At 38.9% G+C, this 22,078-nt stretch overlaps 1 protein-coding gene and 1 long non-coding RNA gene across 5 annotated transcripts in view; one reads left to right on the top strand and one right to left on the bottom strand.

Annotated features, from left to right (window-relative positions):
- The window catches only part of LOC113426092 (cytochrome P450 2J2-like), a 37,154-nt gene extending 16,579 nt beyond the window's left edge, over nucleotides 1-20,575 (top strand). For all 4 annotated transcript variants that reach the window (XM_087965508.1, XM_087965507.1, XM_087965506.1 and 1 more), the window contains 8 exons: nucleotides 1,157-1,319; nucleotides 2,313-2,462; nucleotides 10,982-11,142; nucleotides 12,467-12,643; nucleotides 14,528-14,669; nucleotides 15,896-16,083; nucleotides 16,956-17,097; nucleotides 20,099-20,575. In XM_087965508.1, coding sequence (XP_087821634.1) covers nucleotides 1,187-1,319; nucleotides 2,313-2,462; nucleotides 10,982-11,142; nucleotides 12,467-12,643; nucleotides 14,528-14,669; nucleotides 15,896-16,083; nucleotides 16,956-17,097; nucleotides 20,099-20,283 — 1,278 coding nt within the window. In that variant the 5' untranslated portion in view covers nucleotides 1,157-1,186 and the 3' untranslated portion in view covers nucleotides 20,284-20,575. The remainder of the gene's footprint in view (nucleotides 1-1,156; nucleotides 1,320-2,312; nucleotides 2,463-10,981; nucleotides 11,143-12,466; nucleotides 12,644-14,527; nucleotides 14,670-15,895; nucleotides 16,084-16,955; nucleotides 17,098-20,098) is intronic.
- On the bottom strand, nucleotides 3,412-5,909 carry LOC148131011 (uncharacterized). The gene is made up of 2 exons (XR_015749540.1): nucleotides 5,688-5,909; nucleotides 3,412-4,594 (listed from the first exon to the last, which is right to left on the bottom strand). It is a non-coding gene; the product is annotated as an uncharacterized LOC148131011 (long non-coding RNA).
- Nucleotides 20,576-22,078: the final 1,503 nt, after the last annotated feature.

Consider the following 22,078-nt stretch of genomic DNA (forward strand, 5'->3'; position numbering starts at 1 on the left):
CGCTGTCCTATCTGCCCCTGTGCAATTGGCAAACCATACAGAGGTGCAGTAAGTTAAGATACTCTCTATGGTGCAACGGTAGAAGGTCACCAGCCATTTTTCACTCAGAAAGGGTACTACAGGTAGTTCTCAACTTAAAATGGTTCATTTAATGACCATTCAAAGTTACAACAGCACTGAAAATGTGACTTATGACCATTTTTCACAGTTGAAGTTGCACAGTTGCAAACTTTGTTGCATCTCTACGATCACATGATCAAAATTCAACTGCTTGGCAACTGGCAAAGGTAATTATGGGAGCCCAGGTGGACAGTTGGGCCCAACAGCAGACCAGTGGAGAGAACCAGTTTGGTCTCCACTGCTCATCGCTGCTACCGGCTCTGCAGAACCGGGCCGAACTGGTAGAATACCATCACTGCCTGTACTACATTTGATCAACTATTGAGTAACAGGACTCCCCCTTTATAATATCTTCATAAATCATCTTTCACAAGTAGCTTGGTCTTTTTTTTTTAACTACTTACCCAATACCTTGTATGGAGATAGTGCTGTTCTTGTAGTCAATCTTAATTCAGGTTGCGACCCATCAGATCAGAGGTGGTATTCAGCCAGTTCTGACAGGATCTGGAGAACCGGTAGTGGAAATTTTGAGTAGTTCAGAGAACTGGCAAATCCCGCCTCTGACTGGCCCCGCCCCCATCTATTCTCCGCCTTCTGAGTCCCAGCTGATTGGCTGGGTCTTCTTTGGTTTGCCCTGCACAGGGAACGGAGCTGGAAAGCAAGTTAGTGGGGTGGGGAGGGAATGGGGATTTTGCAGTATTCTTCCCCTGCCATGCCCACCAAGCCCCCACCACGCCCACAGAACCAGTAGTAAAAACATTTGAATCCCACCACTGCATCAGGTGAAGAGAACAAACAGATGGCAAATGGCAAATTTCAAACAGAAACCTAAAGGAACATCCCAGGAAAATAAAGAAAAGTAGATAAAGACATTCTTGGCAGGAATCTTAGGGGGGGAAGGGTTTCTGAAGAGTTGAGAATTGCCCATGGTGAAATGTGTTAAAATTTGGGTTTCAGGAAGGACTCTAGGTGGCATATTATCTGTAAATAATCTGTATTTCATTGTAATGTATCTCATCTTTGATTCACTTGGCAGCATGTGAAACGATATGGAAATCTATACATCATGTCATTTGGGCATTACCTTCTAGTCGTGCTATCTGGATTCAAAACTGTGAAAGAAGGAATGACCAAATTCCCGGAAGAATTCTCTGGACGACCAAAGGATCCTTTCTTTGATATTTTAGGGAAAGAAAAGGGTAAGTGAAAATAGTAAGAAATTTTATACCCATTTGAACTGTCTGGATCTCCTGATTTTCCTGCCGCTTAACAATTATTTTAGAAGCTTTTGCTGTCCATCATATATTGTTGGAAATTATGATTCCCCTTTCTTCTAGGAAAAGAAAATAAATCTTAGAACATTAGAAGGGGGAAGGAAAATTCCCCTAAAAGAAAGGAGAGGTGAAAACACAAGCAGGGACAGCTCCATTAGCCCCCACCTTTGCATGGGACACACATTAGCTAAGACCCTTTCCCATAGAAATCAAATAGATGGCAAGCTATAAAAAAAAAAACTTGTGAAAAGCAAATGGCATAACAGGAAACTCAGGATATTGCAACCAGGTGCAAACTGATAGCTACAAAGGATCAGGGAAAAACAGAGATTAGACTATAAAACAATTTCTCCTACCAAAATCCCAGGAAGAGATCCCAATCTAAAGAGACAGGAACTCATCACACGAACACAAATCAGACTTCAAAGATTCACATTTACAAATCAAAGAACCTGAAGTGTATAAGAAAAGGGTTTTCCTACTCATTAGATTAATCTCAGGAACGCTGTAGAATTTATTCTTATTTGCCTTCCTATTCATGAACTGATTCTGGCTTCTAATGCAGCTCATTTTACTGATTTTGCAGTAAAATCTCCCAGCCGGGAAATTTGCATCCACAAAAGGAAAGAACTTTGCCTTTTTCCTTAAAGGGCAAGGCTTCCTTTCCCTTTCCACAATATGATAGCAACAGTGGCATACACCATCACCATGGCACGTATGTCTCCCAGTGTCCATATGAGTTCCAAAATGAATATTTTTTAAAGAAAAAATAATATGGCCAGCATCTTACAAAATGGCAGCCTGTCACAAATGTTTGGTATTTGCATCTGAAAGATGTTTGGCATAACTAGACCTAATCCTTTTTTTTAACATGAATATTATGAAGAACAACCTATCAATGTTTGTTGATGCCTTCAGGAATTATTCTTTCCAATGGCCACACCTGGAAACAGCAGCGACACATTGGGGTCACTTCTCTGCGGAAACTCGGCCTGGGGAAGAAAAGCATTGAGTATCAGATAGAAGGTGCAGTTCAAACATTGGCGGAGAACTTTAGAGAAACAGAAGGTATGTAATTTGGGGTGATATAATGGCTCAAGTCCCTAAGTACAGAAATCTTTTCTATTCTGATTATTTCAAATAAAGCACATTTATTTGATTTGATTTTGATTTTTCTTAAAAAAAACTGATACATTTCCTAATTCTCTTCCTTCATCCCCTTTCAGTCTCCCAAGTTTACAAGACTTCAGACATAACCAGACAAACTAGTTCTATTTTGTTGTAAGGCTACATTAGCAGACTCTTGCAAGTTTGAAAGTACAAATCTCCTGCTGTTTTTAAAGAAATTTTTATTTTATTTTACAACATATCCATTTTTCAAATCAACAGTGTGTTGTCTGGGTACATATATCTTGTGCATATATTCATATTTAACATACAGCTCTTATTGTAATATCAATAGTTACATCCATATTAAAAACTACTCATCCTTATTTTATTTTATTATTATAGTAATCTTAATGCATTTTACCTTATATTCATTTAACTTCTTTCTTTGTTTTCCAACCATTTATAAAATAGATCCCATATCATATAATATTCTGTTTCTTCTTGTTCTTTAGTTGCCAATGTTAATCTGTTCATTTCTGCACATTCGAATATTTTCATAATCACCTCTTGGAATCTTATCATCATCTCTGTTGGAATCTTATCATTTTTCCGATTTTGAGCAAACACAATTCTAGCTGCTGTTAATATATGTATAATTAAATATGTTTTTTCTTTACAAAAGTTTTTGGGTAAAATCCCCACAACAAAAATATCTCAGGTTTTAAGCTGTTTCTTTTTACCACCTGATAAGTTAGATGGGATTCTTTAGAAGTTACTTTCTGTGTCTGTCACTCAGTTGTGGCCTTCTTCCCCCACCTGTCTTCCAATGTCATTCTCACGTTCTGTTACATCATCTTAAAAGTCCTGTTCTTTAGTATTAACATGTTGTAATGATGAGGCAGTTGAGTTGTTTGATCATGATCAACTGAATCATGATGATCTTTATTGGAGTCTTGTCTTGCATTTATACACATTTTTAGTTATCCTCAATCATTGGTTAACTTTGGTTACTGCTTAACTTTTGTTACTGTTTAGCATAGTAATTAATACAATTAATTATCTCTAGTTAAAGTCTAACATATGTTTACTTCCTCTCTCTAATCCTCCTTTAGATTAGTGACTTTGTTTGCCTGAGTTGTATTTGCTTGGAAGCATTCTTTATCTGAGGTTTGCCATCCAAGATTAGAACACTCCTGCAATTACAACTCTACATATCCTCGTTTTTTATTTTAAATGGAGGATTCAAAGATTTATGAATGTATCGCAATTGTAGGGGATTAAGAGAGGGGGAAGCAGGATGAAACAATGCAAATAAATTTGGAATACATTGAATAAAACAACAGGTTGCAATTAGTACAATAATAATTATTATAACATAAAAGAAAAACTGTCTGAGCCAAGACCAATCAGGGAGCCAATTGGTTAGCCACTCAAAAGGTGAGTAATGAGCATGGATATTATTTTGAATGTATGATTGTAAATTGGCAAGCTCATCCTCAATAGTTTTATTCAAAGAATGAAAATGCACAGCAAATCCATGGTGTCCAACTAATGTACCGAACCCTCCCTGATGGGCTAAAAGATAGTCTATGGCAAAACGCTGCTGTAAGACATCTTGATTTAAGTCTTCTATTTCATGCTGCAAATCACGAATAATAGCAGCGGTAGCATTGATGGATTTTTCAAGTCTGCAGGTGAGACCAAGAGTAGATCGTCTGTTTTCTTGAGCAATTATGCCAGGATAAGAGCCTAGAGTAAGGACTCCTGTAACGGCCCCTGCCAATGCACAGCCAAATGTAGAACCAGAAGACAATTGTGTATCAATAATGACTTCATCGTTACATGTAGGCCCCAGAGAGGAACGCCGCTGTTGAGTTGATGGGAGCGTACCTATTTGAACAGGTAGAGTAAAATAACCTATAGCTGCACATTGATAATTCTGAGGATGAACATTAGTGGCATATTTATCAAAAAAGAACCACATATTAGGATCCTTAAGCTGCCAACCAGCACATATCGATCCTGTATTAGATTGATCAGAGGCATTAAAAATAGGAAAATTGTCAGGATACATATCAGGAGCTATATTACTTCCATACAAAGAAGAATTACAGGTACCTGAAGAATTAGAAAACTAATAGTCAAATGATGTTAACAATGACATTAGGATATAATTCCCTGAATATGAGTTATTAGTAATATTATTATGATGCTTGAAATGGAGCATCAAAAAGGGGGTAAACCAACTATACCTTTTTTTAAATATATGAAGCCAAGTTTTTATGTATGTTTTAGCTTTTGTTTTTGTTTGTCGTTAAAATCAATAAAAAAAACTTTTATTAAAAAGAAACACAGACCCCTTGTAAATTGACTAACTTTCAAGTAACGCCAACGGACAGAATTCAATTGCATAGGGGGTTTAGAAAATAGCCAGGAGTGTGAAATAGATTGTAGTTGTGAGACAATAATCAAGTTAGGGGTAAAAGAAATTTGACCAAATGCCATTGGGGGCTCATAGTATAAAGTAATATTTGTGCCATGGGTCATAAACATGTATTGGGCATGACGAACCCACAAATTAGGGTTAAGATGAACCACAGAAGTGTCATTTTGAGCAGAAACACTGTTAGGAATAACAAGGTTACCTAACGTAGTTTGGGTAAAATAATATATATAAACTATGATAGTAAGTTTAAGTGTGTGTCACTTTAAACTGCAAAGCATGTAATTTTGGGTGCGGTTGTAAAACCGCCATAAGAGGGAGCAAGAGAACCTGCTGGATTGCTGACTATACTGGATTGATGGTTTGCTAACTGCGTGTTCCCTGCTGCTGAGTTTTTGGAACGTCGAAGGAAGAAAGGAGGTTTGACTTCTTTATATCTCTACTGCGAGGAGATATATTACTGGACTGATATTTGTAAGTTTACTAACCTCTTTTTCGACAATGGACTTTGCAACTGAATAATCCCCGAACGGACTGAACTAGTGAATGATATATGGACTGTTTGACTATGTTAAAACTCTTACTGGAATAAACTATTTAACTAGCACAGTGTATCTGTTTTACTGAGTGTAAGCTACAAAAACGTTTATCTCACATATTTGCCTACCTGCCTGACTGCCGTGCACATTCTGCTAGGGTGTATCCCTAACAAACACCATTAACCATAAACAAGAAAATACAAAGTAAAATGGTAACAGAGTTAGCAGTAATAATAGCAAAAACAGCAGCAACAAGATTTTCAGGAGTCTGAGGTAATGAGGCCTGTTGCAGTTGTTGATGAGCTTGATATGTAGTAGATTTAACCTGGCCCCAAGTGATGGGTTGCGGGTGCATTGACCTTGGAAGACGGACTTCCATGTTCAGATGAAGATTGAAATCCGGAATTGGGTTGTGAAGGCCCTGATGCCCTGCCATGATATGGATGAACACAGCGCACTGGAACCCACACTGCTTGTCCAGTAGAATGATCTTCCACGGCAGCGTAACCACGACCCCAGGTGATCAGTGGTGTAGGGCCTTTCCAGGTTGGATCTGGAGTTTGGCGATACTTTACCAAAGGCCTTGCTAAAGATTCAGTAGTTCGAAAATGCAAATTAACAGGTGAATCTGCAAGAGAATCTAAAAAGGTTAAATAATTCCAAGTATATAATGCTACAGCAATGAGATTTTGAATCTTTCGCAGATGGTAAGGGCCAGATTCAGTTTGTAATTGTTTCTGAAGCAATGCCTTAAAAGTACGATGAGCTTGCTCAGCTATAGCTTGACCCTGAGAGTTGTAAGGAATTCTGTGCACTAAAGTAATATTCCATTTCTGACAAAATGTTTGAAATTCCTTACTAATATAAGTGGGGCCATTGTCAGTTTTCAACTGAGAAGGCCGACCCATTACAGCAAAAGAGGATAGGCAATGAGAAATAACATCTGAAGTACGTTCATGTTTTGAAGCAGTAACCCAAAGGAAATGTGAATGAGTGTCAATAGACGTATGAAGATAACAGTATGGCTTAAAGGTTGAAAATTGAGTTACATCCATTTGCCAAATTTGATTAGCTTGGGTTCCTCATGGGTTGACACCCATTGGAAAGGGAACTGCCAGTTGCTGACAAGCTGGACAAGCACGGACAATATCCTGGGCTTGAGATAATGAAATTTTAAATTGCTTTGCAAGTGATTTGGCATTTTGATGAAAATAAGAATGACTATCAACAGGATCAACAAACAAAGACGCAACATCCTTTAAGGATTCATCTGCCTTCCGATTTCCTTCAGTCAAGGCATTAGTAAAGGGAGTATGACTTCGAATGTGTTCTACATACAAAGAATACAAGCAAAACTATTCTTTAAAGATAAAAACAAGGATAACAAATTCTTATCAAAGAGAGCACAATAAGAAAAAGTTTCCTAAATACACATATTGAGTATCTCAAGTTAATAGATTGGTCAAACAAGGATAACCAAATCACAGCAGCCAGCTCAGCACGTTAGCTCTGTGTGCAAAATTTAGAATACCATTGTTGTTGAATCTGCCAGACAACCACACCCTTGTAGGTGATCCATCAAAAGACTGTAGAGCTTTAAAAGAAAAAAATGGAAGAAAATGCGGTTAAAGTAGTAGTAACCACTATTCTAGCTTGGGTAAAGAATACAACAAGTTTCCCACATATTGAGAAAAGGCTATCTGTTGATTCTGAAATCATCATCAAATGCTCATGTTCAACTTTGTACAAGTGAACTATGCTGAGATCCTGTCCTGTAAATGTAAGGCTCATTTAATCAATCCTCTAATGCTGATTGATAAGGATAAATGTTTCTACGGAGTAGCGCAAATTAGTCCATTCATGAATGTTGACCGCTGTGGGGACGCATTAGAATAAAGACATCCTGTGGGTAAGGGTGTAGTGGGAAGAATAGCTAAGCAAAGTCCTATTGTTAAGGATGTTATCCTGTCCACATATCGATGCTTAAACTTATTCAATATTTCTTGAAGGCATGTTCTTTGAAGATCAGTTAATACAACTAGATCTCCTGGTGATTGTGCTCCCTTCAAAGACTGAAATAAGGGCAACATATCACCAGTTGTAATGTAGAAGAATGGGCATGCCCAATTAATAATGCCAAGTAATTTTTGCCATTGTACTAATGTATATGATTTCTGTACTTGTAATTCAGGAAGAATTGGAATGGAGAAATTGTGCAACATTCTTTGTCCTAAGTAGGTATAAGGTTCTACCTGTTGAATTTTGTCTAAAGCTATATACAATCCCTGTTGTGCCACAATATCCGTTAATTCTTTTAACAACTTAGATTCATCAAAATCCGGGGCTGCTATCAATATATCATCCATATAATGATAGACTAAATAGGAAGTAAATTTATTCTGAAAGGGTTGAAGGGCATTATCCACGAAATATTGACAAAGTGTAGGGGAATTAAGCATTCCCTGAGGCAACACTTGCCAATGATATCATTTTGTGGGCATGCTATTATTAAAAACTGGGACAGTAAATGCAAATTTTTCTTTGTCTTGAGGCTGCAAAGGTATAGTAAAAAAGCAGTCTTTAAGATCAACTACCAATAATTTATAAAAATTAGGAATTAAGGTAGGATTTGGTAGACCACATTGTAAAGGACCCATGGGTTGGATTCATTTATTAATTTCTCTTAAATCCTGCAGGAGATGCCATTTCCCATTTTTCTTTTTTATGACAAAAACAGGAGTATTCCAAGGACTAGTAGAAGGTTCTATACGACCAGCAGCCAATTGTTCTTGAACCAATTGTTGTAAAGTAGCAAGTTTTTCCCTTGATAATGGCCATTGTTCCACCCAAACCGGCGTAGAACAGAGCCATTTAAGAGGAAGAGCCATCATCAAGAATCAAATGGGCATTGAAAAGAGAAAGGATATCATGGCCCCAAATATTAGTATGAATATCTAGAATGTATGGTTGTAGGAAAAAGGACTTACTAGCAGATGTTGTAACATTAATTTCTTGAACACTCTGCCAAGCAGCTGTAGAACCTCCTATTCCCCACAATGAAGAAACTGTCATTTTTGGCCACTGTACTGGCCACTGTAAAGAGGAGATGACAGTAACATCGGCTCCAGTATCCAATAACCCTTGAAATGGTTGTTTATTAAGAAAGAGCGTTAACAAAGGATGAGAGGAGTTCAGCTGATGAAGTAAGCCTACAGATAAAGAAGTTGATCCAAATCCTGCATCCCCATGATTACCTATACCAGGAGATGGAATTTCATGTGGAAGAAGAAGCAATTGAGCAACAGAAGAATTACAAGGAAGAACTTGAGGAAGATTCACCCAAATCTGAATCATGAGGATACCAGTGTAATCTGAATCTATTACCCCAGGCACAACAAAACAGCCCTTTTTGTGTGCAGAAGAACGAGGCGAAATTAAGCCAACTAATCCCAAAGGAAGAGGACCTTTAAATTGAAATGGAACTATTTTAACTTCCATGGGAAATTTAAACTCAATTTCCTCTTGAGTGATTGAATCGATTCCAGCGCTACCGGCTGTGGCTGGGGAGGAGTGAGAGAGACTGCTGGAGGAGTCAGAGTGATGGGAAAGGCACGTTTTGGATTCTGGATGGGTGCCACACCCATTGGCAAGTTTCCCAACCGAAACCGACATTGATTGGCCCAATGAAATCCCTTTTTACAAATAGGGCACTTCTTCGAAGGACGATTCTGAGGCATAGAAGGTATAGAATGACAGTCCTTCTGAAAGTGGCCAGGCTTCTTACACTTAAAACAGTTACCAATTGGTCACTGTCCTTTCTAAATAGCAGCTGCTAACATATGCATTTTATAAGTTTGTGATCCAATATCCTGGCAGACTCACAGCATATCTGCCAGAGTGTAATGAGCAGTAGCCTTTAACAGCTGTAAAGCTCTTTTACAATCCGCATTAGCATTTTCAATAGCTAATTGGCGAAGAAGTTCACCAGCAGCTTCCTGATGATCAAACTGCTGTCTAATTGCTTTGGACAGACACTCAACAAAATCAGCATAAGGTTCATTGGCATTCTGTCGAATGTTTGAAAAATTTGCTCTAGGTTCTCCAGCTTGAGGTACCTTAAGAAAAGCATGAAAGGCACATTCAGAAACAATAGTTAACGTAGCTGGAGAAAGAACAACTTGAGTAGGAATTGTACCAAATGGTCCAGAACCAAATAGCTGCTCAACTGTATATGCTCCTCTCCCTCCTAAAGCAGCAGCTTGAGCATGTCTCATATATTCACTCTCCCAAACCACATATTGCATGGATGTTAAAATCATGCGAAATATTTGCTTCCAATCTTCAGGGATCATTGTATAACCATTTTTTATTCCTTCTACAAGTCCTCTTGTAAAATTACCACTAATCCCATAGTCTGTAACTGCCTTTTAAAACTCTCTTAAGATCTGATAAGGCAGACCCTCCCATTCTGCTACTTGCAGTCCAAGCTGTGGCCCCTGACCAGGACGATATTGTACTGGACAAACAGACAGTAATTCTGCAAGTTCTGTTCCTGAGACAGAGGCATCCTTTTTACAAGACTCAACCATTTTCTGAAAAGAAGACTGAACAATAGAGTCAGGAGGCTTTTGCCCTGTATCTGCAGGAGCTGAGGGAATTGAAGACATATATTCAGGTGAAGAAGGGGGATAAATGACAGCATTAGTATAACGTGAAGGTGGAGGTGTTAAAAGAGAAAGTTCATTGTGACCAAATTTTTCAATTGCATGCCTACATAAATGCCACACATGCAAAACTTCTATTTTCTGCTCGAGGTTCAGTATGCAGTGTTTTCCCTATACATTCCCAATCAGTTAATTTTAAAGACCCCTTTTCTGGATACCATAAGCACTGAGCTGCAATCTCCTGGACCAGCCTTAAGAGATTTCTCTGTGGTACCTCAGTATTATTTTTCTTCAACAAATAGCCTAATTCATCTACATGCTTCCTTTGTTCCTCAGAAAGCGAAGACCCCATACTTACAGAAACCAAAAGGTTGATGAAACCACAAAGGGTTGAAGGTGCACCAAATCCTTGCCGGACGAAGTAAGAGGGTCCCTGTTCATGCACCACTTGTTGTAATGACGAGGCAGTCGAGTTGTTTGATCATGATCAACTGAATCATGATGAACTTTATTGGAGTCTAGTCTTGCATTTATACACATTTTTAGTTATCCTCAATCATTGGTTAACTTTGGTTACTGCTTAACTTTCGTTACTGTTTAGCATAGTAATTAACACAATTAATTATCTCTAGTTAAAGTCTAACATATGTTTACTTCCTCTCTCTAATCCTCCTTTAGATTAGTGACTTTGTTTGCCTGAGTTGTATTTGCTTGGAAACATTCTTTATCTGAGGTTTGCCATCCGAGATTAGAATATTCCTGCAATTACAACTCTACATTGACAGGTTAACAGGAGAGTCTGAATTTACCATGAAATACCTTCATTTGCAGGACAACCATTTGACCCATCACTTCTGGTACTAAATGCAGTTTGTAATGTCATATGTGCTTTGAGTTGTGGACATCAATTTGCTCCTGAAGATGAAAACTTTCAGAAGCTAACTCAAGCCCTTAAAACTCTTTTGAAATTCATTGGTGACTTTTATCATACGGTGAGTCATATTTTCTACTAAAGAGACAATGCTCCCGAAACAAACTATATTTCCATAGTAGAAACATAGTCCATGGAATCATAGAATGTACAGCATGGAGGAAGCCCTGGAAACAATCTAGTATAATGTGTGCCCTTGAGTCACTGGTGATTGCCTAGACAATTCTTTGTAGTTTCCTTTTCGAGATTTTGGAAGTGATTTGCCATTGCTCACTTCCTAGGGCTGAGAGGTAGTGATTGGCCCAAGGTCACCAAGTTGACTTAGAACTGAGTTGGGTCTGAATAATGAGGAATAAAGAGGAAGAAAGATTTCTCTTGATCTTGATACTAGACCACTGATCTATCCTGAGACTAGGCAGGTTGAGCCAAGAACAGAGATCATATGTCATTGTGCTTGTAAGTTGGGTCACCACATCTGGAATTGATTGTTCAACCATTTTTTATGATGGTCATTAAGAACATCACCAATGGTCATTAAGTGAACCATTTGCTCATAAGTCTAAACCCAGCTTATCCAATGGATGTTTCTTTGTTGGAAAATGGCAAAAAATGTAAACCATGATTATGTGACTCTGAGATGTTGCAACTGGTTATAAATGGAAGCTAGTTGCCAACTATCCAAAATGCAATCATGTGACAACTGGGATGGTGGTTTATCTTTGAGGATAAGTCATAAGTAAGTTTGTTCAAGTCTGTTATATTTTTGAATGGTTGTTAAGCAAACAATTGTAAGTCAACGATTATCTGTTTCAGGGATTGTATCATGTTATTGGCTTATATGTAAGGTAATGATCCAACGAGCAAACTTTTTCACATATAACACGTACAGGGAACACTGAGCTGCCTCAGACAGGCTTAGTTCCCAGTAATTATTGCATCATCCTGCAGAGATGAAAGGTTTGGAAGAATGAAGAAAAGCCTACAGGGGTTTTAGTGTGAAACAGAGAATTGTGCTTTTAGTTAATTGGCTAAGAGTTTGATCCTGCTACCTGTCCAATCCCCTAGAGCAGGGGAATCAGTTCAACTCTAAAATGAATCAGTTTATTTAGGGATTGATGATTTATGAAAATGAAATTCAATTCAAAATGAAATTCAATGGTGAAAAAAGTAAGTAACCCAAAAGCGGTGGAGAGAACCGGTTCAGTCTAAGCTACGCATCACCGCTACTGGCTTGGGAGAACTGAGCTGAACTGGTAGAACACCACCACTGGTTTGTATTTTATTTTATTTTTTGAATATTAAGTTCTGCTGTTGCTGTCAGTCGCTAAGATTCTTCTGTAACTATTGTGAAAAATAAATAATTTTTCCTCCTCTTTTTCTTTTAGGTATATGATACATTCCCATGGTTAATGAAGTACCTCCCTGGCCCCCATAAAGAAGCTATAGCTTCTATGAATTTGATCCTCTCCTTTGCAAAGCAGGAAATAGAGAAACACAAGGAATCCCACTGTCTGCATGAGCCACAAGATTTCATTGACCACTATCTGCTTCAGATGGAGAAGGTATGGGTTCATTGTGGTTCAATCCACAGGCAATAAATTATTACATTCCTTGCTGTAAATAAGGCAGAGCTACTGATAACGTTTTCCTTCTTCCTAGATTTTTTTTTCTTTCTAATTCAGCATACATTCTGAATATAGCTCGTGGTAAGTTCAGGTTGCTTCTTTTGGAGGTTAAATCCAGTCCATGTCTTACTCCGGTAGAGAAACGCAGGCAAAGGAAAAATTTGAGGCAGGCTGCAGTTGGAAAAGAGGTTTATTGGTCCAGGAACAATAGCAGTGACAATAGCAAATATTTCTGGGACAACTAGAAAATTGGGGTTATGAGTTAGTGAGTTGTTATGTTTTTTCTGAGTTCTTTCTAATTGGTGTATTGGTATTTGTATGAAAATGTGTTCCTTCTATTGTCAGGATTTCGGCACTTAAATCATAAGTCTCAAGCCAAACTTCCAAAACTTCAAAAGGATTTATTGGGAGTTAAAATGTCCGGCACTGCCTAGATGTAGCCGACTCTGAGACACATCATTCATTGTCACCCTTGACCCTGGTTTTCCCCCATCCCCTGGGTGTATCATAATTCATATTCTCCAATGGGACACATCCATAGCCAAGATTCATCAATCATGCTCTCCAGTTAGAATTTTGTGTGGCAGAAACTTCAGTCACCTAGTTACTATCTGTGAAAAACTATTTATGGAATGCACTTTCGGTTTGCAAAATGCTGCACTGCTCCCCCCTCCCTTTCTGTTGGCTACTGTAAAAAGACCATAGAAATATTTTATGAGTTGACATCTATGCTCTTTAGACTGGATATAGTATTTAATTGTCATTGCAACATTTTTTATTGTGGCATGTGGGATTATGTAAATTTCCCAAAAAGAGTGTTTTGTTTTCCTGATTTAATCTCATTTGCACAATTAGTTTCAGTTGCTAGACAATTCTGCCATCTAGTTGGAGATCCTTTTAGAGAAATCTGATTTTACAAGGTATACATTGTTTTATGAATGAAACTTAAGTTTCCTTAAACTTTGTCTGCAGGCTGTTTTAGGAGAGGAAAAACTGGGGTTACTTTCTGCCTTTTTCTATTCAGCTTCTTTTCTTATTTTGTGGAATATTTTGTTCTGGGGAGGAGAGGTTTCCTACACTTCTAAAAAGTTACATTGTACATCTGCTCCAGAGGTGGTATTCAGCAGGCTCTGACCAGTTCTGGAGAACTGGTAGTGTAAACATTGAGTAGTTTGGAGAATGGCAAATACCACCTCTGACTAGCCCCGCCCCCATCTATTCTCTGCCTCCCATTGAGTCCCAGCTGATCGGCTGGGTCTTCTTTTGTTGCCCTGCACTGGAGGACGGAGCTGGAAAAGCAGGTTAGTGGGGTGGGGAGGAAATGGGGATTTTACAGTATCCTTCCCCTGGAGTGGGATGGGAATGGAGATTTTTGCAGTATCCTTCCCCTGCCATGTCCACCAAGCCACATCCACCAAGTCACACCATGCCCACACAACCAGTATTAAAAAAAAATTGAATCCCACCACTGATCTGGTCTCATTAGGATGGAGTATTCTTGATATGGTTAGGTTTAGGATTGGGTCCAGTGTCTTAATAGGAGAATAAAAGTTAAAGTAAAAAAAAAATCCTAAAAGTGTTTATCCAGTGTTTCAAAAACATGATTAAAAGCTCTAATACTTCCAAAGAAGAGTAAAGAAGCAGAATCACAAAGTGATTCAAGGAAAAATAGTGCCCTCATTTTTTTTTCAGGTGGCATATCATTAAATTAGAATGCATGCTGTGTAATCTTGCTTGCAGTTTTTTTGTGATACAAAACAGAAACAAAAATGACCCAAGGATAACTGCATAAAATTCATTGTAATTTTCATTTTCCATCAGAGCAGGAATGACCCCAACTCTACCTACAATGAAGATAACCTGGCTCGGTGTATTTTAGATTTTTTTGCTGCTGGGACAGACACAACCTTTGCTACTCTGATGTGGGCACTGCTCCTCTTGACAAATCATCCCGACATCCAAGGTGAGCGAAATCTGGGCTGTGGGAACAAGGTTCTAAAACACAGGAATTATTTGAAATATTAAGGGCTATTGAATGATGAACTGAATCTGTTCTTCATAATAATTTTTCTATGTGTTTCTATGAACATGAGCTTAGCAGGATTAAAGGAGAGCATAGAAAATACACAAACACACACATATATAACATACACAAACAGAGAGAGAGAGAGAGAGAGAGAGACTTGAAATTTGGCACTATGTTCCTCTTGGCTTCTAGGTGCTCACTGAGAAAGGATTTTTGGAAATGACCATCAGAGCATTAGTATTTCCTATATTATTTTTATTATTAACACGCTCTGATGCTAAGGAGTTCTACTCCCCCTCCCCACCTGAAAAGAAATCTGTTCCAAATGCAAAACACAAGCAGAGGAGTTTCAGTTTCAGTTTCACAGCACCAAGCAGCTTTAGTACAGAACAGTTGAGCTAAGCCACGCCCTTGCTGTCTCCTTCTTGCTCACATAGCAAATACTATTTCCGTTTCCAAACAACCCTCAACTCTTTCACACACACTGACAGGATGCTAGCCCGATGAATACTGATGGATGTTGGTAGGCAGAGGCAGAATACATTTAACCCACTGCAAACGCAGAAAGGTTTTCAGATTTGGTACTTAGTTTCGGTCTAAATTGTTTATCAAAGACCCAATTAGAGTCTGGTAAAGACAGAGAGAGAAAGAGAGAGGGAGGGAGAGAGAGAAAGAGAGAGGGAGGGAGAGAGAGAAAGAGAGAGAGAGAGATGAGAGGGGGGGAGGGAAGGAGGGAAGGAGAGGGAGGGGGAGAGGGAGAGAGAGAGAGGATGGCTGTATAACAGTTGGATCCAGATTATTTTCTAGGTAATTATGGAACACTTTTTTTAACTGAATTAGATTTCCAAACTGATTGGGACTGAATTCTGGAGATTGACTTGACTGAAGTCGAGTCGGAGAAGCCTTCACACTAAATCACCAGTTTGTATCATTATTCTGAATCAGTTTGGATTGAATCAGATTGGAGTCGAGAGAACAGATTTTATGCCTGCACTCCTTCATGATTCTCAAAAGAAGGACGAGATTCCATTTAATGCTCTGAAAGCTATGCTACATCTTAAAAGTGTTGCTGAGGATCGAAACTGTGAAACAAATTAATAAATAAGTGAAACACAATAGAAAAGGAAACACAGCTTCTATTTCCATCTTTTTTTTTTTTCTAGACAGAGTCCAGAAGGAGATTGAAGATGTATTTGGCTTCTCAGGGTCAATTTCCTATCAGGATCGGAAGAAGCTGCCCTACACCAATGCCGTGATTCATGAAATGCAGCGTTTAAAATACATCTTGATAGTTGGAGTTCCCAGGCAAAGTACAAGGGATGTGAAGATGAGAGGTTATCTTATTCCAAAGGTGAGAAATGTGTTCAGGATGCATTCCAGTAGCCTAACATGAAAGGAAAAATAGAAATATGCAGGAGTGGGCTTCAAAAATTTTAGCAATTTTCTGCCCAGTTGCTGGGTGGGCGTGGCCTAGTCGGCCTCCTGCACCACGGGGGGGGGGGCATTTCCTTGAGCCTCCGGAAGGGCAAAAATGGCCTCCCTAGGCTCCGAAGGTTCTGTGGAAGCTGGAAACAGGCCCATTTCCAGCCTTCCTGAACTTCCCTGCACTTCCCTGCATCCAAAACGGGCCTCCTGGGAGGAGAGGGGTGGGTGGAGCCAGCCCAGAGTGGGATTTGGGGGTTCTCCAAATTGCACAGAATCTTAGCTAGGGGCTCTCTTGAACCCCTAGCAGTTCACACCTGAAAATATGGCATTTGGACGGAAGCTCTCTGTTCAGGAACTGCCAATGTAGTCATCCAAAAATGAATGGATAAGAATAGCAAGTTTTGTGGGGGATGGATTAATGGGTTAAATCCAAACACATCTCAGTTTTTAAAGTCAGAGCCTTAAACTTTTTCTATGTATCATAGGAAGATGATAAGAGATTAAGGGCTGATCTTAAATTCAGAATTGTAACCATGTATGGCCACGTTTCTTGGTCCAGTTTTTGGGGCAATCTGGTGTGATAAAGAAATATTCACCCAGCTCTGTGTTTTCATGGAAGGGAGGAGAGAAAGGAAGCTAAACAGTTGAGAAGCTACCGCTCTCACAAACTGCTTTGGAGATCAACAAATAGGAGTTCACAGTGTCAAGATAAAACCAAATGTTTCATCAATATTATTTGAACTTTTTCGCCTGTTTCCTTTACGAAACTGCTGTGTTTAGTCATCTCTATTTTCACAGGGAAGCTTTATTGTCACAGACCTGCGCTCTGTCCTTCTTGATCCTGAACAATGGGAGACACCTAAAGAATTCAACCCGAATCACTTTTTAGATAAGGATGGGAAGTTCATTGACCGAGAAGAGTTTCTGCCGTTTGGAATAGGTACATCCAATAGCTCAAAGTCACTTATAACAAATAGATTCCCACTTAACATCACCCCTGAGTTATTCTGGGATCATCATGGTCTCAATAGGAATTCCTACTAGCTTCAAAACTAAGGGAATCCCATCCACATAGATGAAAAACAACTACTGCCTACCTGCACACTCTGACAAAAATTTCCCGAAGCAGCTAAAAGGCAGCTGAAGGACTTGTAAGCAGAGCTAGAAACCCAGCCAAACTTTTACTTAGCTTAGCATCAGAAAAGCACTTCCATATTGCAACAATTTTGAATGGATGGATGGATGAATGAATGAATGTGTCAGAGTTCCAAGTAATAAATCCACAGCAAGCAAAACTCTGAGGTAGGTAGATTCCTCAAAGAATACTTTTATTGGAATTATCATATTGGCACATGTCTGATGAAAACCAATTCTGAAGTCTCCTGCAGTTTTCACCTAATTAAAAGTAAAGGTTTTTCTCCTTTCTCAAAACAATCAGTCACGTGGTCCAATCAGGGTGTGGACTGGCAGCCAGATGGCATCACTCCGCCTTCCTCTGACCAGGTGTGAGAATGTCCTTGGCTCCCAAGAGAAAATATTTTGTTTTGGCCACAGAATCCCCTCTATCTTAAATCCCCCCCTCCCTCAGCACGACACAGAAGATGCCATTTAATTTTGTTGTGTGAAGTGCAATGACAATAAAGTAAAGTAAAGTAAACTGAAGCCGTCAAAAATGGTTTTAGTCAGGTCAGCTTCAGGGTTGACAGAATGAATGAATGAATGAATGAATGAATGAATGAATGAATGAATGAATGAATGAATGAATGAATTGCAACAACTATTATCTGTAAATCTAGTAGCACCTGGCAGCTAACTCCAAAATTCAAACCTCTCTTTATGGTGTCAGTCCATTCCCACAATTTGTTCACCTGCTCTAGCATCGATGATCTAGCCATATAGTGATCTATCAGAATCACCTGGATATACACTTCCGAGTATATTCCAATACAAAAAGCTGGAATAACTAACTGTGTCCTCAAAGCCAAAGTCCAGCTGATGGCCCAGAAATGGGCCAATGAATGGTCAATGAACTGAAAATAACTGAGGGAAGAATTAGCTCTCTCAACATCATGTTTCTGGAATAGTTTATTTGCCAAGAGAACCAAAACAAATTGAGTATCATAGACTGATAAAGACCCAGATGAAATGGCCAGTTACATCCAAATTCATCTGGAGCTGTGAAACCATTGCTTCTTTGATTATCTGCAATATTTGAGAATGATTCATAATCATAAACCAGATAACAGATAATCAGAGTTGGAAGGGACCTAATAGGTCATCTAGTCCAACCCCACACCCAAGCGGGAGACCCTACACCATTTCTGTCAAATGGCAGTCCAATCTCTTCTTGAAAGTCTAAAGTGATGATGCTCCCACAACTTCTGAGGGTAAGCTGTTCCATTGGTTGATTGTTCTTCCTGTCAGAAAGTTTCTCCTTATTTCCAGGTTAAGTCTCTCCTTGTTCAGTTTCCATCCATTATTCCTTGTCTGGCCTACAGGCGCTTTAGAAAATAGCTTGACCCCCCTCTTCCTCTCTGTGGCAGCCCCTCAAATATTGGAAGACTGCTATCATGTCTCCCCTGGTCCTTCTCTTCACTAGACTAGCCAAGCCCAGTTCCTGTAACTGTTCTTCATATGTTTTAGTCTCCAGTCCCCTAATCATCCTGGTTGCTCTTCTCTGCACTTTTTCTAGAAAATATCTCCAAATATGATTCAACTCTATTGTAAAAATAATCTTGTGAATGATGTTAAAACTGCTAGAGATATCTCCATATTTCACAAATCAGACTGGACTCCACAAAAAAAAAAAAAAGAGCTATAAGGTTCGGTTAATGTATTCCATCCAGTCCTATCAGGTAGCTTGACCATAGTATTTTGGTGGCCCTTCATCCCTACAAAATGGGATCTGCAAAAGATCCTCTCCAATTTTTGGAGAAGTTGGTTTCCATCCCTTCAGAATGGCATTCACATCTGTCTGTGGCAATAAGAATTATGCAAAGCTGGTTCTTCTTTAGAGAGAAACAAAATATCAAAGACCAATAGTAGTTGGGACAGATCCATAGCAATCATGGCCAAACTGAACCATTCCTGAATTGACAATCTGTCCATAAATATTACAATTCCCGAGAAAAGAAAAGTCCAGTGCCACAGTAGCAATTACTCTGATGGACCAGGTAAAAAGATAGCCCCTCTGAAGGGTATCAATAAACAGAGTAAAATGAAGAAAGCAGCTGTAGGAATTGAATCTGTTAAGATACCAAGATTCAACATGGAAATCTGCTTTGGCTGTTACAAATTGTTTCAGATTTCCTTGCTGATAGGGTATACCCCTGTTCTTGTCCTCACTACGCGTTAGTCTGTATGCAGCTCGACATGCAGCAAAAACCCACTTATCCTCCAATAAAACAGACAGTGTCTAAAGGCTTTATTGAAAGAACAGGATATGGTGAAACTGGGAAAAATAGGGATACATACAATAAGAACTAAATACAAGATAGACAATATTGAGTTACTGCTGAACATAACAATTCATAAATGCAAGCAATTTAAATCTCACCAATGATGCTCTGTGTTTGGGATGTGGGTTTGTCCTTGGATGACCATGTGCCACAGTTTAAGATAGATTCTTCTTTGTGCTTCTGCCTTCTCCAAATGCTAAAGGAAATGGAGTCTGGCTTCCTAGCGTGCACTTGGTTTGAGAGTGTGGGCTGATGGGGAAATGGGTTGGGTCAGTTTCAAACTTACTTGGTATTTGTCTGTCTAGCCACTAGATGGGGCTAGAGAGCAACAACAGTATATAAAGATCGTACATTAGGGCATATTTGTCCTCCGGCCACTAGATGGGATGAGAGAGCAAAAACAGTATATAAAAATTATATGATGGGGCATGACAACTCCAGATAATTGATTATTATCCCCTTTATACTTTATCTTATCTATAGGTCAGCGTGCATGTGTGGGACAGCAGTTGGCAAGAATTGAGATCTTCATCTTTCTGACCAGCCTGTTAAGGGCCTTCAGCTTTCAGTTGCCTCAAGGAGTGAAAAAACTCAATGAAGAACCTGTTGTAAAAGTGTCAATGCATCCACACCCTTATAAACTGTGTACTATTCCCATACATTCTTAAACTTAAACACCATAAAAAGCATAACATTAATTATAGGCTAGCTATTCAGTATGTTACTGTTTCCTAGATACCTACTCACTTAATAGGATGTTTTGCTTCTGTTAACTCCACACTTAAACTTCTTTAACACATTGCTGGGTTCACACAATAGACCTAACCAGGTCAACAAAAGACCAGAAAAACACCAGAAGAAAGACCAGGAGGTTGTGTATGAATAGTGTGCGAAAGAAGCTTGTTACACTTTAATTTTGCTTCCTTTTTGGTGCCAATAAAACATATCACTTTCAATTTACTCTTGGTGTCCTTTTTCATATTTTTAAAATTCCCCCCCAAGGCTTCATGTTAACCAGCCAGAGGAAATTTACAGTCAATCCTATCATGATGAGTGTATTCAAGTATTGGTCTAGCAAACGTTTTGTATGCTCTAGTTAGTAGTGTGATTAATGCCTTTTTGGTTATGTAGTTACAGTGGGCTCTAGCACTTAGATCATTAGAGATGAGTACTCCAGGTTCTTGACAGAGTTTGGATCATCAACAAGGTCTTGCCTATTCAGCTTGTATTTTATTTTCTGATTTTTTTTTGCCAATATGTAAGACAGAGCATTTATTTGTTGAGATTTGAAGTTGCCATTTGTTTGACCATTCTGATACATAGTCGAGGTCTTTTTGAAGGGTAGCAGTATTGTCGGTGGTGTTGAATAGCTTTATATCATCAGCGAAGAGAACGCAGTTGCTCTTAATATGATCACAGAGGTCATTTATGTAGGGTATGAAAAGAGTTGGTCCTAGAACACTGCTTTGGGAGACCCCACTGTTGACAAGTACAGAATTTGATAGGACGCTCCCAATTTTGACCATTTGTTGTCTGTTTGACAGGAATGCTTCTATCCAGTTAAGCAGGTGTCCAGAGATACCATAAGATTTTAGTTTTAGGAGTAGTTTGTCATGTACCACTGAATCAAAGGCTTTACAGAAGTCTATGTAGATTGTGTCTATTGCTTTGCCCTGATGGAGTTGTGTAGTCCATATGTTTTTGCAGTGTAAGAGTTGCAGATTACAGGATAGTTTTTTCCTGAAACCAAATTGTTTATTGGAGAGTAGGTTGTTTGTCTCTAAGTGGAGGATATTGGATTGGTTAATAATTGATTCCATGACTTTACAGGTGACGCAGCATAAGGAGATTGGTTTATAATTTTCAACTAGGCTGGGGTCTCCCTTTTTGAAGATGGGGATGACCGTGGCTTGTGACCATAGGTTAGGCAAGGAGCTGGTCCTGAAAGATTTTTCAAAGATTATGCTTAGAGGTTCGGCTATGGCAGTGGATAGCTTTCTTAGAAGTAGACACATATTCCATCCGGTCCAATAGATAGAGATGGTTTTAGATTGCGTAGTGCTTTTTCAACATTAAAATCGATATGTATTGGATCATTGTAGTTGTCTGTGGTTCGGCTAGGAAATACTGGGCATGATCCATTGCTGTTTACAAATACTGAGCCAAAGAATGTGTTAAAGATGTTGGCTTTGAAGGTGTCGTCGTTGCAGTCTTTGATCTCTTTTTGGATTGAAGCTTCCTTATTGTTATGGGTAATCTGTTTTTGTTTTGTTTTGGGAGTTGTTGTTGGTACATGTAGTTTGATGACTCTTTTGACTTCAAGTAAAAATATGTTGTAATGGTCTTCAACAGTATTGCATCCAGTGAATAGAGATTGCCAATCAAGGGATGAGAGATCGTTGTCTATAAGATCATAGTTGCCTTTAATGAAGTTATAATTGGGGATTACGTCATTGTGATGAT

Source organism: Notechis scutatus, chromosome 4 (assembly GCF_049901735.1).
Source record: "Notechis scutatus isolate UNSWTSFEM ecotype Mainland chromosome 4, rNotScu1.2, whole genome shotgun sequence".
Taxonomy (NCBI): domain Eukaryota; kingdom Metazoa; phylum Chordata; class Lepidosauria; order Squamata; family Elapidae; genus Notechis; species Notechis scutatus.